General features: G+C 37.6%; 1 protein-coding gene and 3 non-coding genes across 5 annotated transcripts; 1 reads left to right on the forward strand and 3 right to left on the reverse strand.

Moving 5' to 3' along the window:
* Window positions 1-7,790: 7,790 nt before the first annotated feature.
* Window positions 7,791-7,862, reverse strand: trnag-ucc (transfer RNA glycine (anticodon UCC)). The gene has a single exon. It is a non-coding gene; the product is annotated as a tRNA-Gly (tRNA).
* Window positions 7,863-8,024: 162 nt separating this feature from the next.
* Window positions 8,025-8,096, reverse strand: trnap-ugg (transfer RNA proline (anticodon UGG)). The gene has a single exon. It is a non-coding gene; the product is annotated as a tRNA-Pro (tRNA).
* A 196-nt stretch (window positions 8,097-8,292) lies between these two features.
* On the forward strand, window positions 8,293-8,366 carry trnai-aau (transfer RNA isoleucine (anticodon AAU)). Its single transcript has one exon. It is a non-coding gene; the product is annotated as a tRNA-Ile (tRNA).
* Window positions 8,367-9,667: 1,301 nt separating this feature from the next.
* On the reverse strand, window positions 9,668-27,827 carry hdlbpa (high density lipoprotein binding protein a). 2 transcript variants are annotated; one of them, XM_051896787.1, is made up of 28 exons: window positions 27,705-27,827; window positions 26,438-26,509; window positions 24,706-24,820; window positions 24,456-24,619; window positions 24,152-24,367; window positions 23,572-23,778; window positions 23,248-23,463; window positions 22,892-23,098; window positions 22,617-22,724; window positions 21,834-21,938; window positions 21,641-21,719; window positions 21,418-21,557; window positions 21,005-21,109; window positions 20,800-20,913; window positions 17,093-17,179; window positions 16,885-17,016; window positions 15,681-15,899; window positions 15,286-15,507; window positions 14,984-15,202; window positions 14,729-14,867; window positions 12,498-12,646; window positions 12,294-12,398; window positions 11,962-12,096; window positions 11,709-11,852; window positions 11,444-11,623; window positions 11,168-11,284; window positions 10,894-11,040; window positions 9,668-10,749 (listed from the first exon to the last, which is right to left on the reverse strand). In XM_051896787.1, the coding sequence occupies exons 3-28, from the start codon at window positions 24,779-24,781 to the stop codon at window positions 10,657-10,659; spliced, it is 3,825 nt and encodes a 1,274-aa protein (XP_051752747.1). In that variant the 5' UTR covers window positions 24,782-24,820; window positions 26,438-26,509; window positions 27,705-27,827; the 3' UTR covers window positions 9,668-10,656. The 2 variants fall into 2 exon arrangements, with proteins under 2 accessions (XP_051752747.1, XP_051752748.1); XM_051896788.1 differs by having other exon boundaries at window positions 10,900-11,040; window positions 27,705-27,800.
* Window positions 27,828-27,965: the final 138 nt, after the last annotated feature.

Below are 27,965 nucleotides of genomic sequence, written 5' to 3' on the forward strand. Positions count from 1 at the left end.
TGTAACTCAGTTTCAGGGTGTTACCGATCTTCTTATAGCCGAGGCCATCTTTGTGGAGAGCAACAATTCTAATTCTCAAATCCTCAGAGAGTTCTTTGCCATGAGGTGCCATGTTGAACATCTAGTGGTCAGTATGAGAGAATTGTACTCAAAGCACCAAATTTTAACTGCTCTAATACAAGATATGCAAATTTGTATGGTCCTATCAAGCAGACAAAAACATGAACACGATGCATAGGACATGTGGCTTTGCATAGTTAAAAGACGTAGAGCTGTAATCACTTAGGGTGTACTCACTTTTGTTGACAGCTATTTTGACAATAATGGCTGTATATTAAGTTATTTCCAGAAGACAGTAAATCTATACTGCTATACAAGCAGCACATTGACTACTCTGAAATATATCCAAGTTTCATTTCTCTAGTATTGTCCCTTGAGAAGATATACTAAAATAGTTGCTGAAATGCAGGCACCTGCACACATAGACATAAAAGGAGGCTTGAGCACCTGCCCTTTTTCTTCCTCCAGAGAAAGTGCCCTTTTTTCTGGGGTGTTTTTTTTTTTTTTTTTAATAAATTAATATATATTCCTATTTGCGCACAGCTTCCCTGTCAAACAAATATATTTACTTAATTAAAAAATATATATATAAGAAGCGAAAAAGAAAAAAGCCCTAGATGAATCCCCTGCACCTCTTTTTTTCAGGTAGCCTATGTATGCTCACAAACGTGTGAAATTTTTGGCGATATTTAAGGGTGAGATTAATACGTTTAACGCTGCGTTAATAATTTGTCCACCAGCAACGCATCTGCCTGATTTGATACTAATGGAATTTATGTCATATTATTTCAATTATTTTATTGTGCTATGCATTGCGTTTTGAACCATGGTAAAGATATCTGTACAGCTGTCAATACCGGAAGAGGAGCATTCCACTGACGCGGATCCATGAACCGCATTATTAAACAGTTTTCTAAGGATGTACGAATCTGTGGAATATGAAACAATTGCGTGAGTGTGAGGGAATTAAAATAAATTGTTGAGGAAGTCAGAGTTGTGTTAATATATTTAACGCTTTGATTATTATTTTTTTAAATAAATAATTATGAGAAGTGCCCTTTTTCCACTTGAGCCCCTGCCCCCCACAATGTCTGTGCACGTCCCTGCTGAAATGCGAGGGGTGTACTCACTTTTGTGAGATACTGTAATATATATATATATATATATATATATATATATATATATATATATATATATATATATATATACACACATGACAATTTATTACCAGCGTCTTCTGCCGACCACTACAGACACTGTAGTGGTGGGCAGAAGACGCTGGTATTAAACTGACAAATCCCAACAGACATGTGGAGAAAGTCTGGCTCTCCAATGATCTCTCCAGTGTAGCAAATCAAAACCAAATTTCCTCCTGGGCAGCAGTAGACACGGACGAGCAGATACCTGCGGCCACCTGGGCCTCACTCCAAAGACTCGGCCAAGACAATTTCCCTCAAATCACCTCTCTATCTTAATCTGACAGCCCTCCTCGATTAGGAAGTGTGAAAATTACTTCTCTACCCACCAGCTGTCGTTCTGAAATTATCTTAATTGTACCATGATTATGCCTCTAAGCTCCTATGAGAGCAACCGTTGCATCCGTTAACAAGTACTAGCAAAGATGGGAAGACCTTCAAAGTGTAAGTGAACACCTTAGAAGCGCTGCACTCCACGCACACAAAATACAGACAGGCAGCAGGAGCACTAGCTACTTGCTAGCGTGACTATACCTGCGTATTTCTCTTAATATCCAAATATTTCCAGTGCTAGGCCTTACATTTGCACAAATAAGCTCATTGCCAAACTCAACAAGCATTAGACCAAAAGAGAATCTAGAACACTACTAAAAGTTGCCCGTCTTTTTACATAGTTAAGAAGCTAATAGTAAACAACTTTGTTTCTCAAACGACTGGACTCAATCTGACAAGGTAGTAGGTAAACAGTTTAACAATGCTTGTGTAAATGTATGCTATTACTTTCTTAAAAAGTATAACAACTTTAAGACCGTATTCATTTTTGTAACTGTAAAATTCAAAAAAGGTACTCACCACACACCACCAACAACGTTGAAGTTTAGTCCCACGTGCGTGTATAATTAGCAAGGCTAGCTGCCGTTGTTTTCATTGCTGTTTAATTTCAAATAAGTAATGAAAGTATTGGTTTATAACTGGTTTAATTTATTTTTTTTATTTTTTTAAAGCATTCGTTACTTGATTGTTTAATTGCAGACATACAAGTTAAGTGCACGTGCAAGCAGGATGTGTTCACTTGTGGAGCAACTTCCATAACGACAACTTAATGTAAACCTAGTACTATTAACGTTATAATAATCAGATAGAGTTGGTTTTCTTCTCCTTTTTTTTTTTTTTAAGCGTAGGGGGCGTCAGAGACCGAAGAAAATCGAAGAGACCACAAATTTGACAGGATGGTCCCAAATGCGCATCTAGGCCTACTCATATTATATATCCGTCCGAGAGGTGGTGTAATAAGGCGCTTTTCATTTTGGATCATAATTAATTAACTTTACGTTTTCGCTATCTTCACAAACGTGCGTAATATAATAATAATAATAATGATGATGATGATGAATCCATAACAATTGTAGGCTACATCTAATTTTTAAATGAATTTTTTTAGCCATTAAGTTATATCATTTAAAGGAATAGTTCACTTTCAAATGAAATTACCCCAAGCTTTACTCACCCTCAAGCCATCGTAGGTAGGTGTATGACTTCTTTCTGATGAACACAATCGGAGATATATTAATAAATATCCTGACGCATCAGAGCTTTATAATGGCAGTGAGCGATAGCAACGAGTATGAGCTGAAGAAAGTGCCTCCATCCACATCCATCCATCATAAACGTGTACTCCACACGGCTCTGGGGGGTTAATAAAGGCCTTCTGAAGTGAAGCGATGCATTTGTGTAGAAAAAAAAAAGTTACAAGTATCTAGCTTCGACCAGACCACCTTCCTTATTCAACTTAAGAAGAAAGCGCAACTCCTCTCACAGTTTAAAAAAAAAAAAGCTTACACTACGTCCTATACGCCTTTCCCATTCAACTTACGGAAAAAGCTTAACTGACACAACGCCAGTTCCATTTGTTTTCGTAATTTGAATACTGAAGGCGGTCTGGCGGAAGCTAGATATTTTACTTCATAACTTGTTAATGTTGTTGTTGTTTTTTGTTGTTGTTGTTTTTTTACACAAACGCATCGCATCGATTGCATACTATTAGTAATACCTAATAGTATTTAAGTCATACAGTTTTGAAACCTTTCTAAATTTCTAAGGGTATCAATTGTGAACACATTAACAGTATCTAATTTATCATTTTAAAATATCTCGACTCCTTCATGACTTACCAGGGCTCAAAATTAACTTGTTTACTTGGTAGTACTGGTGCTCCCAACTTCAAAAAGTTAAGAGCACCAGCAAAAATTTAGGACCACCACAACTAAAAAGCCTTGTCATTCACCTGTCCGAATAAAAAAGTTGTTTATTTGGAAAAAATAGGATTCTTGTGTTGTAAATATAATTTATTCTGAAGCAATATTCTCATCAGTGTTCACTCAGCTTTGACATTTAAATCTGCATATTTGTGATATTTACTCCGAGGGCATTTTTTTTTTTTTTTTTTTTAACCTTTATAAAGGGCTTTTTCCTCTAAACTTATTAAATGTATGCTTCATCTTTCATTTTAAATTCCTAAATTTGATCAGTAAATTCAATTAGAATCATTAGACACTATAGGGCTGTTACCAGTCAAATGAAATCCTTTACACTGAAAAATTACAACGGAATTAAATAATGTTATGAGATTGTTTTATTTATTTTTTTATTATTATTATTTATTTATTTTTATTTTTATTTATTTTTAATATACAAATAAGAAATGTTGGAAAGAATGATATTTTTTAAACATGAAACTAAACCGCCAGTAGGTGGCGGCAGGTGATCGTCTTTAGGAGTGAGTCATTGAGTCATTCATTCAAACGATTCGTTCAAAAGGATGATTCATTCAAGAATGAGGCAGTTGTTGATGAATGGGTCATTGAATTTGACTCAACCGATTCGTTCAAAATGCTGAATCATTCAGTAATGAAAACATGATTGTGTTGTCATGAAATGCGCGATGGTTCTGCTGTGAACTTTGTTTGGAACTGTCTTCGCTGCTGAAATAGAACAAAAACTGTGGCTGTTTTTGTTATGTTTCAGCAGCGAAAATAGTCCCAAACAAAGTTCACAGCAGAACCACAGTGCACGTACCTCACAACCGTCTTCTGTTTAAATATTAACAAATGTGAGTTGATGTCTGTTAAAAGATGTAATGCTCCCTCCATATGCAATATTCCTGTAAAAGATCAAGTTACATACTTAGGAATTATAATTAATAAAGACCAAAAAATAAGATGTAAACTCAATTTCGATCCTCTAATAATGAAAACCCAAAAGAAACTAAATTCTTGGTTGCAGAGAGACTTGTCGACAAAAGGAAGAATTTTACTCTCTAAAGCCGAAGACTAACGTATGCAGCTCTTTCCTTGGAGGTGAACAAAGGAACATTAAAAAAGGTTGATAGCATGTTAAACAATTTTGTTTGGAAAAATAAAACCCATTTTATTAGAAAATCAGTATTGATGAATCCACTAAAACAAGGGGGGTTGGATTTTTTAGATTTCACTACTTTAAACAACACTTTTAAGATTAATTGGCTTAAATTTCCTTAATAACCCCTCCTCACTTTGGAATATTATCCCTAACTATATTTTCTCTAAAGTTGGTGGCCTGAATTTTCTCCTCCTTTGTAACTATAATATTACAAAGATCCCTATCAAACTTTCTAATTTCCATAAGCAGATGCTCTTGGCTTGGTCCCTGATATACAAACACAACTTTTCTCCACACAGATATTACTTATGGAACAATAAGGATATTCTCTACAAAAATAAGTCACTTTTCTTTGACAACTGGTTCAAAAATGACCTTCTGTTAGTTGGACAGCTTTTTAATTCACAGGGCAGACTTTATAACTATTCAGATTTTTTACAGAAATATAAAATTCCTATAACTACTAGTGAATACGCTATTGTTTTCAATGCTATTCCTTCTGGTGTGTCTTTTCTGTTGCAAGGTTCTACATTTCCATGGCCATGTACTCACTCTTTGAACCTAACTGACACAATGATCGGAAATGTGTGCTTTTCTGTTGAGCAACATAAAAATAATTCTAAAATCAGAGCTCTCTTCCAGAGAGAGTTAATGACAATTCCTTATATAATACCATATTGGAATAATATTGTAGAGAATTTACCGTGGGAGAAAGTGTGGTCCTTGTCGCATAAGTATCTGCTTACTAATAAAGTAAAAGAAATAACATTTAAATTAATTCACAAATGTTACCCGACCAAAGCCTTTCTTAAGAAATATAAGTCAGATATTGAAGTGAATTGTTCTTTTTGTCACTCTGCTGAGGAAGATTTCATTCACTTATTTTGGCTATGTACCCACACAGAGAAATTTTGGTCAGATGTGTTATTATTTATCCAATCATACTTTATAAGTGACTTTTCTTTCTGTTTTAAAGATGTTTTCTTTGGTTTGTTCGACTACTCTAAAGAGAATATAGGGAAATATTACATAATTAAATTAATTTCCTACTGGCTAAATTTCACATACATAAACAAAAATTTACTGGCTCTAAACCTCTCTTTTCTCTATTCAGAGATGATCTAGACCGGTATATCGAAACTATCCAATGCTCTATTAATCCCAAAGCTATGAAAACTGTTTCTCTTTATTCATCCTGTTGTCCTCTTAAGGTTTACATAGCCTATATTGCATTGTTGTTGTTTTATTACCCTGGCAACTTATCTGTGTTTATGTATTTTTCTTTTTTTGTGTGTTTTACATGTATCTGTATTGATTTAATGCTCTGATGTTTTGTATTGTTTAATTAAAAAAAAAAAAAACCTCACAACCGTCTTTCTTTACTGAATGATTCAGCGTTTTGAACGAATCGGTTGAATCAAAGATTCAATGACCCATTCATAAACAACTGCTGTCAAATGCTACCAAATACTGGCATTTTAGTTTCATGTTTAAAAGTCATAATTTTCTCCCCAATATTTCTTATTCGTATTTTCAAAAAATTATTTAAAGCATCTGTCATTTATAAGTGATTTGATTGATAATAGCCGTGTCTAATTACTCTAATTGAATTTATTGATCAAATAAAAAAAATAAAAAATGAAAGATGCAGCATACATCTAATAAGGTTAGGAGGGAAATACAAAAAAAGCCTTCGGGGTAAATATCACAAAAATGCAGATTTAAATGTTAAAGTTGATAGAACACTGATGAGATATTGCTTCAAAATAAGTTATATTTACACCACACACAAAAAACCTCCTGCATTTGTAGCATATTGATGTGCAACAAAGACTTTGAGTGTAGGCTACTCACCATTAAAATAATTGACGGTGACGGGTCTCAAGTAATAGTAATAGCCTAATTATGTTTCAAGTTCCGTTTTGTGTAATAATGCATTAACTATGAATTTTCAGATCATGGGCAGAGGGTGAACCAACTCCAGGGTAAAGAGATGCGATTCCCATTTAAAAACACATTTAAATTGATTTCCTTGAAATAGTTACTTGCCACTGCACAACCTACATATCCAAACATAAACACTGCTGATAATTTATTTGTTAATAAAGCGTCTACGTTCACAAACCACTGTTCATTTTAACAGATTATGCACGCGGGATTTGGCAGAAAGCACACAAAGGGCGCTCCCTAAATCTCACTCATTTTAGTTAATCGTGATCTCGAATGTGTTATTAAAAGATACCGTTGTAGAGATAGTGTTCCTGTGAGATAAATGCTGCTGAAGATATTTCGTTATGGAATACGTGAATGGCCAAATCCATAGAAATAAGGTTTTTGCTCTCAATCGTAAATTTGCTGAACAAATCGTAAGATTAGAGGGGCACATTGTGTCATCTGGGGGGGCACTGCCCTCTAATGCCCCTCCTTGGCGACGGGCCTGCTGTGCAGTAATACAGCGAACGTTTTGTAGAGAAATGAAAACGGGTCGCACCTCAACAAATTATTTGCACTCGCACAAATGCTCCCAAATATATTTTGAGGTCGCAAACATTAAATTTAGGGAGCATATGTGACTAAAATGGTCGCAATTTCGAGCCTTGCTTACTCCATGACCTGAAACAAAACCGAGTACCTAGAAGATGCATTTCCTCATGACTGTCTTTTATCTGAATTAGGCTGCAGACAAGTGCAAATCAACTGGCAGCATTTTTAAGGGAGAGACATTTGATTATTAGCTTCTACTTTGTTTGCAGTATAGGTATGTGATCATCTTATGAAACAAGTTGATTGCAGTTATTCTGGGGAAAAAAGGATCAGCTTGAATTAGCTTGTAGCTTAAGGCAGTAGTTTGAGAATTTTTTCAGGCCACAAACTTTCATGATGTCTAGGAACTCGGTAAATATTATCGACAGCGGGGCAAAACAACACTATGAGGAGGAAAGCACAGCGACACCTGCTCTTTTGGATATATAAAGGCGTATATGAGCTAAAATACCTGTTTGTTTTTTTTTGTTTTTTTTTTTACATTTACGAATATCCTATCTTGAATGTTTGATGGTTCTGTGCGACAGGTATAACACTTGTCAAAATCAAATGAATGCATTACAAAAGAAACTTTGCGTTGGCCGGGAATCGAACCCGGGTCAACTGCTTGGAAGGCAGCTATGCTAACCACTATACCACCAACGCACGAGCAGTAATGGAATTTGCTGTTGTTGATCTCACTCTATGGAAAATCGTAGTTTTCGTTATTATTTGTGCTGCTTGTAGAGTGGTTTGAAAAAGCAAACTCAAATAAAATACAGCCGTGTACCTTTCTTCAGTTTATTTTCAAAACTCGACAAAAATTATGGGCTCGTCCGGGATTTGAACCCGGGACCTCTCGCACCCAAAGCGAGAATCATACCCCTAGACCAACGAGCCATACTACTTCAGTGTTTGTGAAGTTTTATGAAACTTTATCTTTGTGTGCCAGGTATCTCGAAGATCCGATTAGATTTTGATTTTAATAAAATCCTGTAACTGAAGTGAGCCGTATCATGCAGTGGAAAAGTGCCATAAAATACTGTGTAAGCGTACTATCACATAGGGATAGGTTCATTTCACCTTCTAATATCATGGCCGGTTAGCTCAGTTGGTTAGAGCGTGGTGCTAATAACGCCAAGGTCGCGGGTTCGATCCCCGTACTGGCCACAGTGTTCTTTTTATACATCTTCACATACATTTTATACATCTTCACTAGATCGATTTTAACGGTATAACTTAATGGTACCCTTGATAAACCTTTGGCAAAATTCACTTGTGGAAATTTGTTTTTGCAATTTCTACTCTTAGACTTTCATTGAAAATATATATGAAAATCTAACATTTAATTAAAGTCATAATTTTTTTTTTTCCTTAAATATATGTATTCCACAATTATTGGCACCCTTACAAATTCTAATGAGTAAAAATCTAACAAGTATATTCCTATTCATATGGTATGTTTTTAGGAACACTTAAGTGATAAATCATGACTTCCTGTTTCACAGGGCTCTAAATATGAAGTGACACACAGGCCAAATTTTTATAGTCATCCATCAATATGGGAAAACACTGAGTAAGAATACAGTAATTATGTGGGGAAAAAAGGTTGAGCTGCACAAATCATGAAATGGCTAAGATAATAGTTTAATATTTAGAATTTTCTCATTTCCACTCTCTTGGCCCCACACGCACTCAGGAGGATAGTTTGAGTCCCCAAACAAACTCTAAGGATCAAAGGCGGAGAACTGCAGATGCTAGTTGGGTCTTGGGGTCAGAAAATCTCCAAAACTATGATTAGACCTCACCCATATAACTACAACTTGTTTGGGAAGGCTGCAATATAAAAAAGCCTTTGGTGACATCAAACAGCAATCACATGCACCTACAGTTTGCCAGGCATTACTGGAACTTTAAGTGGGACTAGGTTTCATGACCAGAGGTGGGACCAAAATAAAGATAAGACCAAAGCACCACTCAAAAGACACAGCAGGACAGTTCACTGACCACAGAATGAAGTTTTTGCCATGGATATACAGTAGCAGTCCCCTGACCCAAACCCAATAAAAAAAAACCTGTGGGATGAGCTGAAGCACAATTCAATAGAACTTTGTCAATTCTAGTGAATTTAAGTGTATGTATTCTCTCAATTATATGCCAAAGAATCCAATTCTACCCTGTTTCATGTGGGTTTACAAAGGTCTGACTTTGACTTAACATACTCTAAAGATATAAAGGCAGGGGGAAATGCTTACGGTTAACAAATGGACAAACATTTTTGAAAAATGAAAAAAAATAAATAAGGGTGATAACTCATTTTCAGCAACACCCAACCAACATTTAACAAAGTTTATGGATGAAGGGTTAGATGGGATCCTTCCATGTGGACAATTCTAACTTCACCCATACACACAGTCTACATTCTCATTGGTTATTGTGCATGTGTAAGAAATCAGTCTCACCCCAACAAGTCCAGATACATTTTCGATTTTTATTTTCCTTTTTGGACAGTTTATTTTCCAGTGTTATCCATAATCGTTTCCTTTGTCATTTTTGCATAATTCTTATAAGGCTATTAAGAGGGCCATTGCTATGGTTTCAGACCAACCTGCATAGCAATTGGAAGACAAAAAAAGGGGGCTGGACACTGACCCATTAGCAAGAATGAGTAAAACATGACATTACTTGACATTTCATTGGCACAAAATGGTTTTTTTTTTTTTCCCCATCCTTCCAAATATTATAATCTTTAATAAACAATTTCTGAATATCAAAAACTAAATGAAAAAGAATAAGCTGTTTAGTGTACGCTTTAGAGACTTTGGGGAACCATGGGACTTCTACTGCACAAGCAACTACATCCCTGGGACTTCCAAAGCAAATGGCAGTTTGAAAATACTTTTGTAGTGAAAGTCCCTCTTTTAAGTCGGAAAGTTGTAAAGGCTGCATGGAATCCGTTCCCGGAGTCAGGAAATCAGGGATGGTGACAGAGACAAGCGAAATGTCTGCAACAAAATGGCTACCCTAGGGAACGAGGCAAAAGTACAGCTGGTTACCCATTTCCTATGAATGAATCTGACTTCAACCAGAAGCAACATCTTTCAGAGGTATACAGTATATTTTTCCCAAACCCCATTGCAAAGGCAACTATGAGACAGAGCAGCTTAATAAACCCAGAAAATAACCTTTGTAATGAAATAATGTTTTTGTAATTAAGTCATATCAAAAATCACTTAAACCTGGATCATTACAGATCTGAAGCATGGTCAGGAGTACTTTTGTTTTCCTTCAATTTGTGAATCATCAAGACCCTTATTAGCAGAAGTAATTTGAGCAGAGGAACTGTGCTGATATATTGGGGGTCAGAGGAAGTGGTCAGTCCACATCCAAATGGGTAAAATGAGGGATAATAGTAAGGGGAAAACCAGGAGGTTGCAACATAACCATTGAAGGACACATTTTAAAAACGTTTGGGTCCCCATGGAGATGATCTTGCAGTAGCCACAGGTGCACCAAAACTGGGGAATTCCTCAGAGCTGCTCATATCCGGAGCCTAAAGCCAAAAAACACAGGTGACGCAAGTTAAATTCCTCTATTAGAACTATGTATAAACCCATGGCTTAATTTCAGTCATTAACTCATGATTGATTTTAACTTTGCAGCTGATTATGGCACTCAAGACATAACAATAGTTTACCTTTACCTTTTCACTGCCAGTGGTCCAAGGAGCCTCCCGCACAACAAAGCCCTTGGATGGGCCACGAGGTTCTTCCATGCTAGAGGCAGTGGAACCAGAAGGCTTCATATAGGCCATTTTGGCTTCATTTTCAACTACGTCAGACATCTGAGGGTAAAGACGAAAAAAAAAAAAAAAAAAAAAAAAAAAAAAAAAATGAATAGTTTTTGCAAATTCAGTACTTTAAAATTAATAAATTTTTTTCTTCTTCTGCCAAAGTGTAGCATAATCTTACATATTCTTCCTCCAGGTTCAGAAGGTGATCAATGGCTTCATCAACATGCTCTGGACGGCCAGTCACAGTCACTAAATTTGGATCTGCAGCTCCACTCTGAGGGAACCGAACATCAACCTGGAAAATACAAAATATATAGAATATGTACAAACATTTATTAAAAGTACATACTTTTTTTTAATAAAAACAAACACCATTCAAAACAGAAGTCAAATACTTAGTCTTAATTTAAAAAAAAATAAAAAGTAATTGAAGATGACATTAATACCATCTCACCTTAAACTCATCCATGATCTTGCGGATTCCCTTGCCACGTGCCCCTATGATGCGAGCATGGACTCTGCTGTCCAGGGTGATGTCTTCAGAGATCATTTCCTCCAGTTCATCCACTATAGCCTGAATGGCATCACGTGCCGCCACAGCATTCTGCTCATAGCCAGTAATGGTAATCTGATCCTAAAAGACCAAAATAAAAAGGTTTGTCATGCTTTCAAAGAAAAATGTTTTTTGCTTTATTGGTTTTTAGGCTCCAGTCTGTTACCTGGTTCTCATCATTTTTCTCTGGAAACTGAATGTTGACCTCATGCTCATTGCGGATTTGGGTGATTATAGCACCCTTGCGTCCAATAATCTTGGGGTGATACTTGGGATCCACAGTGATGGTCAGCTTGAAGCTCCTGAGAGCCTGCGGACAAAAATATAATTTAGTATTATGTTTTATATTATATAATGAGTAATTACAGAGTGGAAATAATTTGAACAACGTTTCATTTGTGATTAGACTTCAAACTCACTCGATCCTCCTGTTCAGCCTGTAGCTCTTTGACACGCTCAAGAAGACCCTCTTTAGCGCGGTCAAGGTGGGTAGACAGGCCAGTAATGGAGATAATGTGAGACTGTAACTCATGAGCAGGCACTTGAATATTAACCTGTAGGAAAATATGTGTCAGGAATGACAGGACAAAACTATAAATTAATAAAATAAAAAAAATAAAAAATAAAAAAAAAAATAAAAAAACTATAATATGCTGTAAAAACCTAAAAATGCAATGCATATCTCTAACCACTTATACATGTAGTGATACAGGTTTATAATTCCACCGAAATTAGCCGTAAAGAGACCAACCTCAAACTCATCCATCATCTTGCGAATTCCACTTCCTTTTTGGCCAATGATGTAGCGATGAAGCTCAAAAGGCACTTCCACCGCAATGGTCACAGGAACCAAAGCCTAAATGACAATTTTTTTTTTTAAACATTTGACAAAATGCACCTCAACACACAAGTCAGAACTACGGTGTACAATGGAAATACATGCAGACAGTCGCACCTTTAGCGCCTCAACAGCAGCTTCACACCTCTCTTTGCGGCCAGAGAGCACAATGACATCACACTTCTTTGGGGCCAAAGGATCAACAGGTTCTTTCACCTCTCCATTAGCTTCTCCATTCTCCTGAACTGGAGCATCAGCTGATGGAGCTGAAACAAAGGCCACAGATTTGACATTAGAGGCTTGCCACAGAAATTAAAAACAGGCATGCGATTCTGTTTGCATGTTGTGCAGAAAAAGACTGGTCAAAGGTGGCATTGAATATAAAAGATGAATGCAAAGCTATTTTTTAATAGCTTTGCATTCATCTTTATATTGTCAAAATTACTTTAAGTTAAAGAGTAATGTTTTCCTCGAGGTAAACTTTTAAACACGCTAAAACAAAGATTTTATTTTTCCTTTTGTTGTTATTTTGCCATATATAAAAATTGTTAAGAGTTAAAATTCTAGTGGCTCACTAGGGGGCCTCAGCAAACTTTGGATAAGTGTCTGCTACATGTATAAATGTAAATGTTGTAAGGTGTACAGAATGACTTAAAGGGTCATGAACTGAGAAATCAAATTTTTGTTTCATCTTTTGATATAAGAGGTCATTGTACTATAAAAATATCCTTTAAAAGCTTTTGGACTAACAAGTTCTGAAACTTATTGAAACCAAGCTCAGAAAACGACTCGTTTCGGATTGTCACATTATTGTCATAGTGTGATGAAACTCCGCCTCTGCAGAAGATCAATAACTACTTCTAATTCATTGTCTCTTTAGCCCCGCCCATCGATTCATGCATGTCATGTAGTAGTAAATACGAGAGACGCAAACACAGGTTTACTCCAGCAACAAAACCATAGAAATGCCTCTGAGGATTACAAGACATTTTGAAGTGCCAAGTTGTGGAAGGTGTGCATTGCCATCCTTGTGATACTAACATTATGAAAGCATGGATGAACTTTTTTTATTTTAAGTTCCAGTCAGATCGCATCAGTAAGACACTTTTCCATTTGTTCACTTCATTTTTCTGGGGATTCGTTTTTAAACAAGACAGTTTGAAGATGGCTTTTTAGAGAGACTGAAAATAAAAGATGCAGTGCCGATTATTGGATCGGTCAGACATGTCGCAAAACACAAGTGTGAGTAACAGTGTTTTTACCATGTGTCACTATTGCTTTGTCTGCAAGAGATCATTTTATGTACTGAGTATTTACAGTACACTGTAGTGCCGCAGTCAAACTAAATGGTTGTGATTTGCTGTTCTTTTCTTTGCTTCAGCATTTATGGGGTTAATGTGGAGAATTCCCAGATATGGAAGAAAGCACAAAGAGAGAATGCTGCTTTTGCTTAAAGAGCCTAAAAGAACGACAGTGTGACAAACAAAGGTACATTCATTCATAATTTCGTTTACAAATTACAAGTTACAATTAAAACTGTGGTAACTCCAAGTATTTAAACTTTATTTGCCAAAACCAAGACTTATAAAGCATTATGTAATACGCATAAATGTTTCACATTGTTGGCAAATGTTTCAACTACGTATCTCAAGATATTTTTCAACATCAGTAGTTTTCAAAACAATTCCACATGTGTAATGGAGGGGGCATTAAATTATTTTAATATGCAAAACTGTTACCCAATCATAGCAGTGGGCGTTTACTTCCAAGTCTTGAATGCGGCACGCCCATCAAAATGGAGTGTTTCAAAGAGAGGGTCAAAAACAGGATAGAAAATAGCTTATTACTTCTAATTTAGGATGGGTTTATGTAAAAATCTTGATAACATAAATGGACCGCAGAAAACTTTAAGTATTTAATTAAATTAATTACTCAAATCTAACTTAAAATGCTTGAAAAAACACAAAATCAAGATGCAAACGTGTTTTTGAAGAACAAACTTCTGGAAAATAGAACATGCCTCACAAAACAAATAATAAATTAAATGAACTATGCTAATTTAGCAGTACATTTTAGAAACCAGTAGCTTTGTCAATTACAACAGAAATACCAGGAAAAAGCTCCCCCACATCTTACTGTTATTGTTAGTTATACCAAATTGCCATCACTAATGTGTAAATGTAAGTGTTAATGTGATATCACAACCACAAAGATTTCAAGACAATCCATTTTTGAGCTTCAGCTTCAAAACTGTCTTATTGTGAGTTGAGACTCATTTCAAAAGATCAAGAAACATTTGATTTCCATGATATGACCTTTTCATTATGGACAGTAGCTGTGGTATTTACCTTGCTGGTCCTCTCTGTCTGGAAACTTGATCTGCACATTGTGGTCTTTAGTGATCTGCTGTATGCGAGAGCCCTTCGGCCCCATTATGGAGCGGTGGAACTTCTGAGGGATCACACACTCCATGGTTACTTGCGCATCCTGCAGATTTAGAAGAACATATAGTCCATTACCTCCTTAAAACGCCACAATAACTGCAGTTGTCTGAGATGGGAACTGCATTCATTTATTGCATGCAGATTGTTACATCTACTCACCAAATCATCAATCAACTCCAGCATGCGTTTCTTGGCAGCCTCCACACAATCTTTGGCTCCCTTTAGGGTGACCTTATCACTCTGTGAGCCAGTTCGAGGGAAACTGACTATAACGCCACCATACTCATCAGCGATGTCCCTCAGGACTTGGCCACGACGTGCCACAAAGAAACGATGGTGCTTGGGATCAACGATCATGGAATCCTCTACGACGTTATCCTGATATCAGAAATATGATTTAAGAATCAGAGCAAATGGAATTTAAGTGATCGGGTTAAAATAGATGAACATGGGGGACTAACCAAGCTCTTAATGAGTGCTTCCAGCTCCTTCTGTGCTTCTGCTACAGCTTCCTCTGTACCGATGACTGTGATCAGCTCCTGATCCTTATCTTCAGCAGTAGGGAAGATGATCCTGGCACCTGTGCTGTCCCGTACCTTGCGGATATTTCCACCTCCTTTTCCAATAAGGAACTTGTGGTATTCAGGTTTGGCACGAAGCTCAACTGTGTGGCTTTTAGTTTGCTATTGAAAACAAGTAGATTAAAGTAGATTAAGTTGTTTTTAGAGCAATAATCACTGGTCTTGTGTTAAAAGCAGTTTGGATACTTGTACTCACAAAGCCTGTGCCCAAATGACATTCCAAGCATAACATCAGTAGGTTTCAAGTTCAAGGAAACCCATCCCTTCAAACATACCTTCTCTTCTGCCAGGGACAGCAGCTGTTTCTTGGCTTTCTCTACCTCCTCCGCTGGGCCTCTGATTGTCACTGCATCGATGCCAGAGCCCTCTGTTGGGAAATGGATGTGCACACCACCACACTCCTCCATGATGGAACGCACAAAACGCCCCTTGGAACCAATTAGGGAATTGTGTAGTTTTGAGGGGATGGACACCTCTACTTCTGTAATATTCGCCTGCACAAATATTTGAGAACAGTAAATAAAATCTTCCATCCAAATACATATACTATTCAAATTTTTGGGGTGTGTAATGTTTTTAAAAGAAGTCTCTTATGCTCACCAAAAATACAATAAAAACTGTAATATTGTTTTCAAAAATACAAAATTCTTACAGTCCCCAAACTTTTCAAATGCCCTTATGCTACTTTAAAGGTTCCTAATTTTGTTTTGGAGGTCTCTTACAATAGGTTTACATGCATCTACGGCCAACAACACTTTCATTTTCTCATAATATACATTGCACATCACCTCCTTTCTTAGTGTCTGAAAACTGTTTAAAGATTCTGTCTCTCTAAACCCTCCCTTCTTAGAGCCTATTCTGCTCTGATTGGTCAGATGGCCAGAGTATGTTGTGATTGGTCTACTGCTTACAGCATGTCAGAAACAAAACGCCCATTACCACATCTGAATTTCAGCTCCAGAGGCTTCCTCAGCACTTGTATACACAGTGATATGAACAGTAACGATGGCATAAGTTTTACTGTATCAATTCGAGCTAGAGTTCTCATCCTTATGAAGTGCAGCAAAGTGTCTTCTCGACATGTCAACAACATGAACTAAACTTCCAGGCCTCAGCTACAACTACAGTATTTGAGGGCAGGTCGAAGCAGACGTTGTTTGGGGGAAGCCAATGAAGACCATAGACTGGAATTATGCAAATGTGTTACAAACTTATGTAGGAATTATTGACATGTTTCGGCAGTACTGAATAGATTCTTTATTTTAGGAGAAAATAACTATTTGTTGTGCACTTTGATCCTTAAATCTTTGCAGGCCTTTTCCATTCACAAACAGCTATACTGCACACTGCATGAATGGTAATACTCGGAAAAGCATAATAGAGGCACTTTAACACAAGTGTGATGGACTTCACATTAAAGTTGACTTCAGGGGAAAGAAGAAAAAAAAAAAAAAAAAAAAAAAAAAAAAAACACCTCACCAGTTCTTTCTGAATGGCAAGGATCCTGTTTTTTGCTGCCTCACAGTTTGCCTTCTTCCCAGTGATGACAATCATTTCAGAGTTACTGTTTTCCGCAGGCAGGTCAATCTTAGTGTTAGTCTCTTCACGAATCTAAGAAAGAAAAAGTGCCAGTAAGTAAACTGTCTGAGAATGGATGAACATGCAAGTCTAAAAAGTAACTACTTACCTTCTTTATATTTGCTCCTCCTTTGCCAATTATGTTTTTGTGGAATTGCTTGAAAATGGGAACTGAGACAGAAAAACTGTTCTCAACCTGGAAAAAACAACAAAAGTAGAGCAGTTTAAGAATATGCTAAAACTGACAATAATGTCATTTCACAGACTGTTAAGCTTAAAACACAGAGCCTTTTAAACTCCATTTAATAGCGTGCACCAGCACAGGTGGTCAACATAGGTACTACAAAGTTTCATTCTTGTCCAGTGTCCATGTTTTTTCTCTCTCTAGAAGCTGACAGATAAAAATGCCTTTGTAATCATTTAAACTAGAGCTGCATGCATCTCTTAATCAAATCACACAAGTGCTCAAATGTGGGAGACTATTGTTGTTAGTCTCCAGTAATTTGTTGTTGCCAAAATTCACGTTGCACACTGTATGCATAGCCTAGTGTACACGTAAAAACTTAAGTATACTTTGGGCTTTGAGGCCCATTCACACCGTAACTATAGAGTTAACTTTTATAATTATAATAAAGAATAGGGAAGACCACACTACAGCTATAACAATATAATTGGAAACGCTTTCAGAATAACTTTCTCCAGCTGATTAAGTAGGAAAAAAAAAAAAAAAACCCACACCTCAACTTTAAAGGGGTTGAGAATTTAAAAAGTGGCAGACAACAGAACTGCTGCCCTTTCTTTAAAATATAAAGATAATAGATATAATAAACTATACAATTGTCCATTGGTGTGGACACAAATATAGTTATCACTCTTGATGTGAGCGGGCATTTACTGTGCTTAGAACATGACAGTGACAAGGGGTGTATCAATCAGCTCCCTTGTTTAATAGTAAGTGTATTCCAGAAAGCAAGGTTATCTTACACAGGGTTTTTCCCTACATTGAAATTTTTTTGACGGCCACCAAATCGAATTTTTGTTCCGCCAAAGCCTTATTTGATCAGTTATTGAGAGTTGTTTATTAGTGATGCAGATGACTGCTGCGCTGACAAGAGCTCCTCACTCGTGCGCGCGAACTCTGTCTTCAAAGTAAGCACTGTCTTTGCTCTTTCACTACCTCGCACATAATCTAAATCAACTGACACGATGCTAGAAGTTTGGAAGACCGAATCCATGTTTCACAACGCCCATTACCACATCTGAATTTCAACTCCAGAGGCTTCCTCAGCACTTGTATACACAGTGATATGAACAGTAACGATGGCGTAAGTTTTACACTATCAATTCGAGCTAGAGTTCTCATCCTTATGAAGTCCAGCAAAGTGTCTTTTCGACATGTCAACAACATGAACTAAACTTCCAGGCCTCAGCTACAACTACAGTATTTGAGGGCAGGTCGAAGCAGACGTTGTTTGGGGGAAGCCAATGAAGACCTTAGACTAGCATTAGGCAAATGTGTTACAAACCTATGTAGGAATTATTGACGACATGTTTCGGCAGTACTGAATAGATTCTTTGTTTTAGGAGAAAATAACTATTTGTTGTGCACTTTGATCCTTAAATCTTTGCAGGCCTTTTCCATTCACAAACAGCTATACTGCACACTGCATGAATGGTAATACTCGGAAAAGCATAATAGAGGCACTTTAACACAAGTGTAATGGACTTCACATTAAAGTTGATTTCAGGGGGAAAAAAAAAAGAAAAAACCTCACCAGTTCTTTCTGAATGGCAAGGATCCTGTTTTTTGCTGCCTCACAGTTTGAAATGATTGTCATCACTGGATAGGATTTTCTTTTTGTTTACTGAAAGTGTGGTTTATGTCAACTGCATGTGCGGCACTATTCACACCCAGCGGTTATTCAGGAAAAACATTCTCCGAATGCGCCTCGTGAAACATGATTGTCAAACTCTGCCTTCTTCCCAGTGATGGCAATCATTTCAGAGTTTGACAATCATGTTTCACGAGGCGCATTCGGAGAATGTTTTTCCTAAATAACCGCTGGGTGTGAATAGTGCCGCACATGCAGTTGACATAAACCACACTTTCAGTAAACAAAAAGAAAATCCTATCCAGTGATGACGTGTTTTCTGTGTTGACAAATATTTTGTGACGTCCTAATAACAGTCGCGATTCACACACAACGCGTCAATGTCCGCTAATGTCTGATTCGTGACCTAATGACTCATTTGAACAAATTTATTTTAATGAATCATGAAAACAACTGATCTGCCCACACGATCTATAATGAGTCATTTACTCGAACAACTCTGAAATGAGAACATAAGTGTGCTTACCCCATTTAGCAAGAGAGGTTAGTAAGATTAGCCTTAATCCACAGTATTTTCAGGTTATTTAAATGACAACGTGTATTAAATTACCTATAAAATCAGTTAGTTTAGACTGGAGTGAGGTGAAACCAGAACAAAGCAAGTTGTTGGCTAGGTGCATTCAATTGTATATGATAGAAAATTATATTATTAGTTAATGTAACTTTTTAATGCTTAATGTAACTTTTTTAATACTGATTATTAATAATTATTATTAATAATAATAATAATAATAATAATAAATAATAATAATATTATTAATAATAATAATAAATAATATACATACCAAAATAATTTTCAGGTCTAGCAAAGAAGCATCTCTTACAATGTTATGAAATCACAGATATTTTTTTTTTTTTTTTTTTTTTTTTTTTTTTTTTTTTTTTTTACACACAAAGAGTGCAAGAAAGAATTACAGTGAGAGTGACGGGTACTTTATTGTCAGTATTGGGCTCGTAGATCACGTGGGTAGGGCACTTTTTACTGTTTGTGTGGATGACCATGTCTGTCACCACCAAAGACCATTTTTGACCCAGTAAAAACCCTGCTTACAGTCAAACATACCCTGAATTCTCGGTTGATTAACCCAAACCTTGTTTACTCAAGGTATGCTGGTTCCAAAAATGCATCTGGGAGTAAGTTCAGCCAACTCAGTATGTTCAGAATATATAAATTTGTTCAATGGCAATTTACATACTTTGTGATTATCACCTATTTAGTGGCTGTGCAATCATTTTTCGTTTAATAATCTTTAATCACTGCGAATAAGAACTATATTGTTTGTTTGATGGCAAGTATATAATAAAAAAAGAAATGTATCTCATATTTTATCTCATATATATATATATATATATATATATATATATATATATATATATATATAAAAAATATATATAAAAAAATAGCTAGATAGATATCGATATTGTGCACAATCTGTCATACCTACTGGAGCCTCATCAATAGGGCATGCATGTGCTGACCACCTCTGAAGTAAACTAACCCTGGAACAGAACCAGCAGATTGTGTTCAGAGAGCAAGTTGCTATGGCTACTTGCATACCGTGAAAGTTACCTCCATTTTTGGAACCAAAAGTTGAGGTTATCCGCTTACTTGCCCTTACACAAACCCAGGTATGTCACATAACCTGCTTTCTGGAATACTCCCCAGGACTTTTAAGTCACATAGAAGATGGACAGTAAACAAAACCAAATCAAAACAATGATATTGAACAAAAATAGTGATGTTGCAGAGTCACATTTTAATGCAACAAGGTGATTGTTGTGTGAATCAATGCTCAGATGTTTGGTGGATCAAAACCCTTGCAAATGTGTCAGTGTTCCTGATATATCGATTCACAACATCAGCAAATGAGTAGAAATAGACACAGCAATAGAAAACTCAGGAAAAATGAGAATATATGTTTACCATTTCAGCCACCATTTTCTGCATAAACTTTGTGCATTTTTCCACCTCAGTGCGAGGCCCACGCAGTTGTACAATGTCACTTTTCTGCGTTGGGTCAGGGAAGTTGATGATGACCTGAAAGCAAGGGGGAAGAAATGTTATTTCTCCATTAAACGTACACAAATGTGTGACTGGAAAAATACACCATGTAACCTAAAACATTTACCTCAGGGAACTTATCCCGAACTTCCTTAATTTTCTCCCCTTTCTGTCCGATGATGGCTCGATGAAAACGTTGTTCAATGATCATGTCCTTTGTACGCTCATTCTCCTGTTGAAATCATGACATTCTTAGAGACTTTAAGTCAAGAGTTGCCAGGCAACTCCTGCAAATAACCCAGCAGACTTCGAGGCTGTAGAGTCTACAGAGTTTTTTTTTCCCCCCCCCATCGACACATTCACCTGACTCCACTTTAAGAATTATGCAAACAAACTTACTGCAGACAGAAATTATAAAGTAAACCATTTAAACAAACGCAACCGTTACACACATAACAAGTGGTAAATCTTAACTGAAAGAACACTGAAGAGAGAACAGTAAACAGAGCCTTTATTCAATTACAAATCCATCCAACTTGCCATGCGTGACGCTAGCTCCAGCAGCTCCTTCTTGGCCTCCTGCACGCCCTGGGGGTCACCCTCGATACGGATAAGGTTACTTTTCTCATTGTCAGGTGGAATGCGGACTGACACTTTGTGCAGTTCCTTTATGCGGTTAACTAGGTGTAGAGAGAAAAGCACATTTGTTATAGGTTTGCAAAATACCCACTTTAAACATCACAACAGCTGTATGTATACTCACTGTTTGCACCGCCTTTCCCAATTAAATGTCGGTGGAACTTGGGGTCCACACTTATCTCAGTGTAGTCCATTCGACTAACCTATAAGAAACACATGAAAACCAGCCAAACTGTTTAGGACACACTGAGGCTAAAATTTAACAAAGCAAATGGAAGCCTGTAATTGTCATGTAATAGGGAGATTAGTCTTCTTACCAGATCTGTAACAATTTCTTCAATCTGGCCCTGTACTATCTGTACATCTTTGGTGGGACCCTCCAAGGTGATCTTGTCCTCTCCCTCAGTGAACTCAATGTGCACCTGTTAATAAACAGAGCATCACAGGGTTAATTCACCCAAAATTCCATCAGTTACTCACCCTCATGCCATTCCAGACCCATAAGATAATATTTTTGTTAATCTTCCTAACAAATGACAATGTTCTAATAAAACCTGAGAGATTACTTTCCCTCCACTGAAAATCCATTCCACCAAAATTTGATGCTTCAAAAAGTTCATAAAGACAATATAAAAGTAATCCATACAAATCAAACGGTTTAATCCAAGTCTTCTGAAGACACACAATCACTTATTTAATCTAGGCTTTTAATCACATATGCACATAGATCAATGCACATACATAAAGCACATCTAATATGGTCAATGGAAGATCAAGGCTGCTTGCTTGACGCATGAACTAATGAGGTTTGTTCTTATTCTTTCCCCGCCATTCATGGAATTCTGTCATTTATGACAACGCTGTTCTTTCTTTTGACACATTATATGTTCAGATATTCATACAAAATATTCAGGGGGCTAAAATGAACTACCTGTGCTGGTTGATGCAATTACTGTGACCTTTGAACTGTCACTTTGACATGTGACTCTGGTCAAAAACATCTGTTGAAAATAAGCTACATCTACACATGCCCCTCACTGAGCAAGACAATGGAGATTCAGGCCAAGCACTCTGATGTGATTAGGGAAAAGTTGACTCGCCTTGGGCATTTGCTGCGTGATCTTTGCCAGATTCTGTCCTTTCTTGCCAATAATGAAACGATGAAGCCAAGAGGGAGCAGAGACTGAGGACACAGTGTAGCTGTTGGCCTGTACAGAGAAAGTAAGTGTCAAAGGTTAGTCAAATTGATAGCATTTCTACAGTTACATTTAATACATTTCTTAAATTAAAGCTAAACGCGAAGAGTGCAAAAAGAGCTTGAGGGAAAGAATTCTTGCACTGAAACCGAGAGGGGGAGGAAAACAGGCTTGTTTACCTTGGCATACACTTCAGTGAGTGCCTGGCCCAGCCGGTCTGGCTCCCCGCGCAGGATTACTGTCTCTGAGCTGCTGTCGAGGGGTGGGATCTCGACCGAGACGCCGGTCCTGTCCAGGATCTCTTGCAGGGTGTTACCCTTAGGCCCAATCACATACTTGTGCTGAGATTTCTTCACCTCCACTGCAATAGTGGTTGCATTCTTCTTCTGAAATGAGCAAAAGGCCACATTTTAAACACTCTCCTCAGTAGCTTTCAAGTTTATCATTACTTCTTTCACATGGATATGTGGTCCAGTAAGTTAAGAAGATTTGGAAAAGTCAATAAAAGTCCATTAATTATTCTGTCATTGCTCACCTTCTCCTCATAAATCTTCTTGATCTTGGCTATGGCCAGGGCCACCTGCTCTTTTTCCCCAGTGATGACAATCTCCGTTTTGTTCACACTGGGTGGAGGGACATTAATGCGGGCTCCCGTCTCCTGCATCAACTCCCCCACCAGCTTGTTATAAGCTCCAGTGATGAAGGGGTGGTACACCTTTTCAATGTTCATTCTCTCCACAGCACGCTTATCCTGCAAATAATTGAAAACCTCATCATCATCACAATCATCTTTTAGGTTGAATATCTGATACATAACTGTGTGATAAAGTTAAACAATTAATCAAATAAAGTTCCAAACCTGCTCGGCAGAGATGAGCAGGATCTCATGCTTGGCCTTCTCCAAGCCTTCCTTGGTTCCAGAGATCTTGATCAGGTTACTGGGGTCTTCGGGTCTAGGGATCTGGATCTTGGTGGCAGTCTTCAGCTCGAGCTCCTGCAGCTTCTCCCCACTCTTGCCGATGACAAAGCGATGATGTTCTTTGGGGATGGCCACAGTAGCTGAAGCCTGTTGTAAAGTAAAGTATTTACAGAAGTTACTAGGGATATACAACCATTATAATTCAGGGAGATACCAACAAGCTGATAAGTTTTTTTTCATGACCAATAGCAATAAATTGTCAATATTAAAATTCTATGCCATTATCTAAATAAATGTTTAAACAAAAACTAAAAAGCAAGTGTTTAAACAGTACAAGTAAAATGGATATTCATTTTGAGATTTGCTAATTTATTAAATTAGCGTTTTAAAGATTAAATAGCTTCAATCTTCAAAATAACAAATACTGGCCGATAACCAATATAATACCAGTATCTTGTGCCTTTCTATAAGCTTCCCAAAACACGTTATAAGCATAAAACTGTTGAAAGATTTATATTACCTGAGTCTGCAGTCGGGACACAATCTCTTTGCGGGCTTTCATGACAGCGTCATGTTTCCCAGAGACCATTATGGAGAGGCCTTGGTCTTTAGCCATAGAGAGTTCCAGGTGGGCTCCAGTCTTGTGCATGATATCAAGACACACTTTAGCCTGGTCTCCTTCTCCAAACTGGTTTATGTCCTTGTACTTGCGCTCTTCCAGAGGCACATGGAAAACCTGTATTTATCAAAGCGGAAAACAGTCAAACCAATGAACAAACGTTCCCCAGGTAATAAAGTGACTGTAACTAGCTTGATCGCCATACCTGGGTAATTATTGAGGACTTGAGAGGTTTAAGTTTAGACGTCCAGGCATTTCCAGTCTCCTGTACCCCCTCTGGCAAAGGCTTTTCAGGCAGAGGGGGAAAGGCATCCTTGTAGGTGGGGAGGCTATCCTCATCTTCAGCACCGCTAGAGCCTGCCACAGCAGCTAACAGGAAGAGAAAGACAACATTCAACATTAGCTTTGCCAGAAATGATTACGGACATGTCAAAATGGATAAAACCACCACTTACCTTTGACCTGCTCTGGCAGAAGGCCACTGCGATGCTCATTAAAGCTTTCTTGCGTAAGTACAGCGACTGAGCTCATGGTCGAAATCCCACGTTTACACGGAGTCCGAGTGTGCCACTAAGAAAGGAAGAGCTCAGCTGATTACTACATAAAGGAACAGTGCCTGGCAGAAGTTATGACCAAGATAAAACAAAATACACCCTGGCAGTTAAGATATAAACCCATTTGTCAACATGGGTGGAGCATAAACTTTTCATGATTACAGATTTAAGCCTGCATGAAATAATTCCATGCCATCTAATTTTGTAAACGCATGTTATTGATCTTATGAATGATTCATCCATGTAGGTTTCATTTTTTACCTCATAACATTTAATTAAACTTTCTTAGCGCGATCTTCCAGTGAAACGACAGACTTTTCTCTGGTGACATATGCCGGGCTTCTTCAATCACTTACTCCACTTAAACCCTGCCCCTTTCTTGCATTCTGCCCCATCCAAACAAAAACAAATTACAGAACCAAGTCACCACCCTACTCTTTCAAAAATTAATTTCACTCATATACATAACAGGGAAAAAAAAAAAAAAAAAAAAAAAGATCTGTTGCTACTTCAGATTTCATCGAAACTTTAAAGGGGGGGGGGGAAACTATATTTTGAAATTAACTTCATGATCTCACAAAATGTGGTTTGTTCAGAGCAAAATAAGTGAACACTGTCTGTAGGAGCAAATTTAAAACACTGTTAGGACTGATCCATTTTGTGGAAGGTCAAAGTTGCCCATCTGTTACCTTGGACAAGAGGTAATTCTAAGCCATGGAGTTAGACGAACGAGCGCTAAAGCTAAGAGGATTTCCCCACTAACCCTTATTTGTTGTACCCCTAGCATGAAGAGCAGCAGCAGAAGGAAAAAAAAAAAAAAAAAAAAAAGAAAAAAAAAAAAAACCTTTTTCTACTTCGTAAATAAAAGTTCCAAAGCACACTCGCATTTAATTAAAAACATGCACGCCACACCTCAGTGAAACGTCTACTTGGCGGACTGCTCTCCTACTCCCCACACAGGACTGTGAAGAAAACTAAAAAGCCAAGAACATAAAAGCTGAGGCTACTGTTACAGCCATGCAGCCTTGGATCATGAAAGACCACTTATATTCGCTGCAGAAATTTCAACGTCAAAGACTCGTAGGTAGCGAAAATGGTGTGCAGAAATTATACAGTAAAATGGAAGACTATCATCTATAGATGGAGTAACCCTTGGGATAATTGGCTAATCACTTGTATTAAGTCATACAACATTCCTTCCAGTTCGCTCGGACAATCTGGCTCCTCAACCCCCCACCCCCCCAAATGCAAACTCCAAACCTCTCTACACAGTACAGGGCTGTTTTAATGTGCTTCTCTGCATGCCCCTGGCAGGGCCTCTTCCTCTACAGGCCTCCTTAAGACTTGGACCCAGAGGCTAAACGCATACATACAGCTCCTCAAGGCAGATCAAAAGCACTCCACGGGAGTTGATCCACAAATCGAACACTAAAAATCCTTCAGATGCTCAAATGACAAATTTAATCATGTGACCACTCATAAGATGTGCTTTGATCTTTAATGATCACAGCGAACAACTTGTGACCCATGGCTACAAACACAAGACAAACAAAGATCTTGCAGTTCAAAGCAAACATTAGGCCTGTCAGCAAATTAATCTAGTAGGAACAAAGGCGGTGGTCAATAATCTTACCAGCTAAATGGTCAGTTACCAGATAATCCGTCCTGTAAAGCTGCCCGTTCGTGTCAGCCTGCCAGCTTTTGCCTAAAGACAAAACAGATCAAAGGAAAAGGGGAGGAAAAAAAAAAAAATCAGACTGTCACTGATGATGCAAAACCGCTTTAGTTTGCCAGAACTTAGTTACACGTGGCATTATTTGTTTGCATTTCATTTGACGTTGCATACTTCTTTAAATACATGCAAATGTGACTCATTAAAGCTAGAAATAGGATCTAAAAGACTGATAAATCTTGCTGCACCTACTTATGATCCTCGTTCACGAGTTTAAAAATATTAAATCATAACCATGCTTAAAGATACATTGAATATACTCGCCAATACATGTGTATAAACACTTTAAATAAGCAAGACTAAACAAAAAAACAAATGTGTGTCTTTAAGTGGTGAAAAGGCCCTCTCGCGTCTTGCTAACGTGGCCATTCCTGCGTATGTCAGATTTAAATATGGCGGATTTACATTTTCTCTCAGAATGACACACGAGGGGAAATGGAATAATAGTTTAACGTATATTCAATAAATACAATGTTTTGTGTGTATAAAAAACGACTTTTGGATGTAAAATCTTCACACTGCTGTATACATGCGCGCTACGTCAACTCATGACACGCCATGCTAACGGCTAACGGAGTAGGAAAGACGGATTTCTCGTTTAACACTTAATTTCTCAACAACTCACAGCTAGAAATATTTAAATCCCGGGAGAGGTTGATGGGTTACATATTTAATGGAATTAGTAATGTCTGTCGTTGTAAAATACGCCAGTTTGTGTGGTTTACGGAGATAAAAAACTTGTCCTGGCTAGACACCAACTCCAGTAAACTTTGAGCTGCGCGTGCGCGATAGTGACACGTACACCAGCTAGCGCAAGCGCTAACACACTGGATTAGAAAAACTTTACTCTTATTGATCCATTATAACCTAATACTACGAGAATGACAACGCCTAACAAATATACACTGAAAACACGACCTTTGCTGATGGCCTAGTGTGAATGTTTAATCAAGATCAGCATTAGTGACTGTCCACACAAAGTCCACGTAGGCATTAGAGCAAAGGGTGAAACAGTGGGGAGAAATTGACATGGAGTCGAGCCAGAGCACATTTTCACGGCAGAAAATTCCCCTAACAATATACGTGTATCAGACGTCAAGAAGAAGCAATGCAGACGTTCGGATGTATAACATATGCACACTGATTTGCAAAATGAAGAGAGACTTACTTGTGTTTGTGTTCCCGTCTGCCCTGTATGGTGCAGAAGCTCGTAGTGAAACTCCACTGGCGAAAGGGAGGAGCAGCAGCCAGTGAGTTATATAGCTCAAGCCTCCTCCAATCACATTCCCTCACGTCACGTTCCCCGTACAGATCATGCATTTCTCCCAAGAGAGATACGGTGTTCTAAAATGTAGTAGTGGGGATTTGTGGATTCATCTCAGTAAGAATCTTTTGAATCTTTTCATCAGAAAGATTCGTTCACTCGTTC

The sequence above is a fragment of the Ctenopharyngodon idella genome, chromosome 6 (assembly GCF_019924925.1).
Source record: "Ctenopharyngodon idella isolate HZGC_01 chromosome 6, HZGC01, whole genome shotgun sequence".
Lineage (NCBI taxonomy): Eukaryota > Metazoa > Chordata > Actinopteri > Cypriniformes > Xenocyprididae > Ctenopharyngodon > Ctenopharyngodon idella.

Excerpts from the sequence above, each read along its gene's own strand:
- hdlbpa (XM_051896787.1), bottom strand. The coding sequence starts at position 24,781 with ATGAGCTCAGTCGCTGTACTTACGCAAGAAAGCTTTAATGAGCATCGC. Across the intron at positions 20,914-21,004 it reads TTCGGGATAAGTTCCCTGAG|GTCATCATCAACTTCCCTGA; the intron begins GTAAATGTTTTA and ends CCTTGCTTTCAG. Across the intron at positions 12,399-12,497 it reads CTGCTGTTGAGGCGCTAAAG|GCTTTGGTTCCTGTGACCAT; the intron begins GTGCGACTGTCT and ends ATTGTCATTTAG.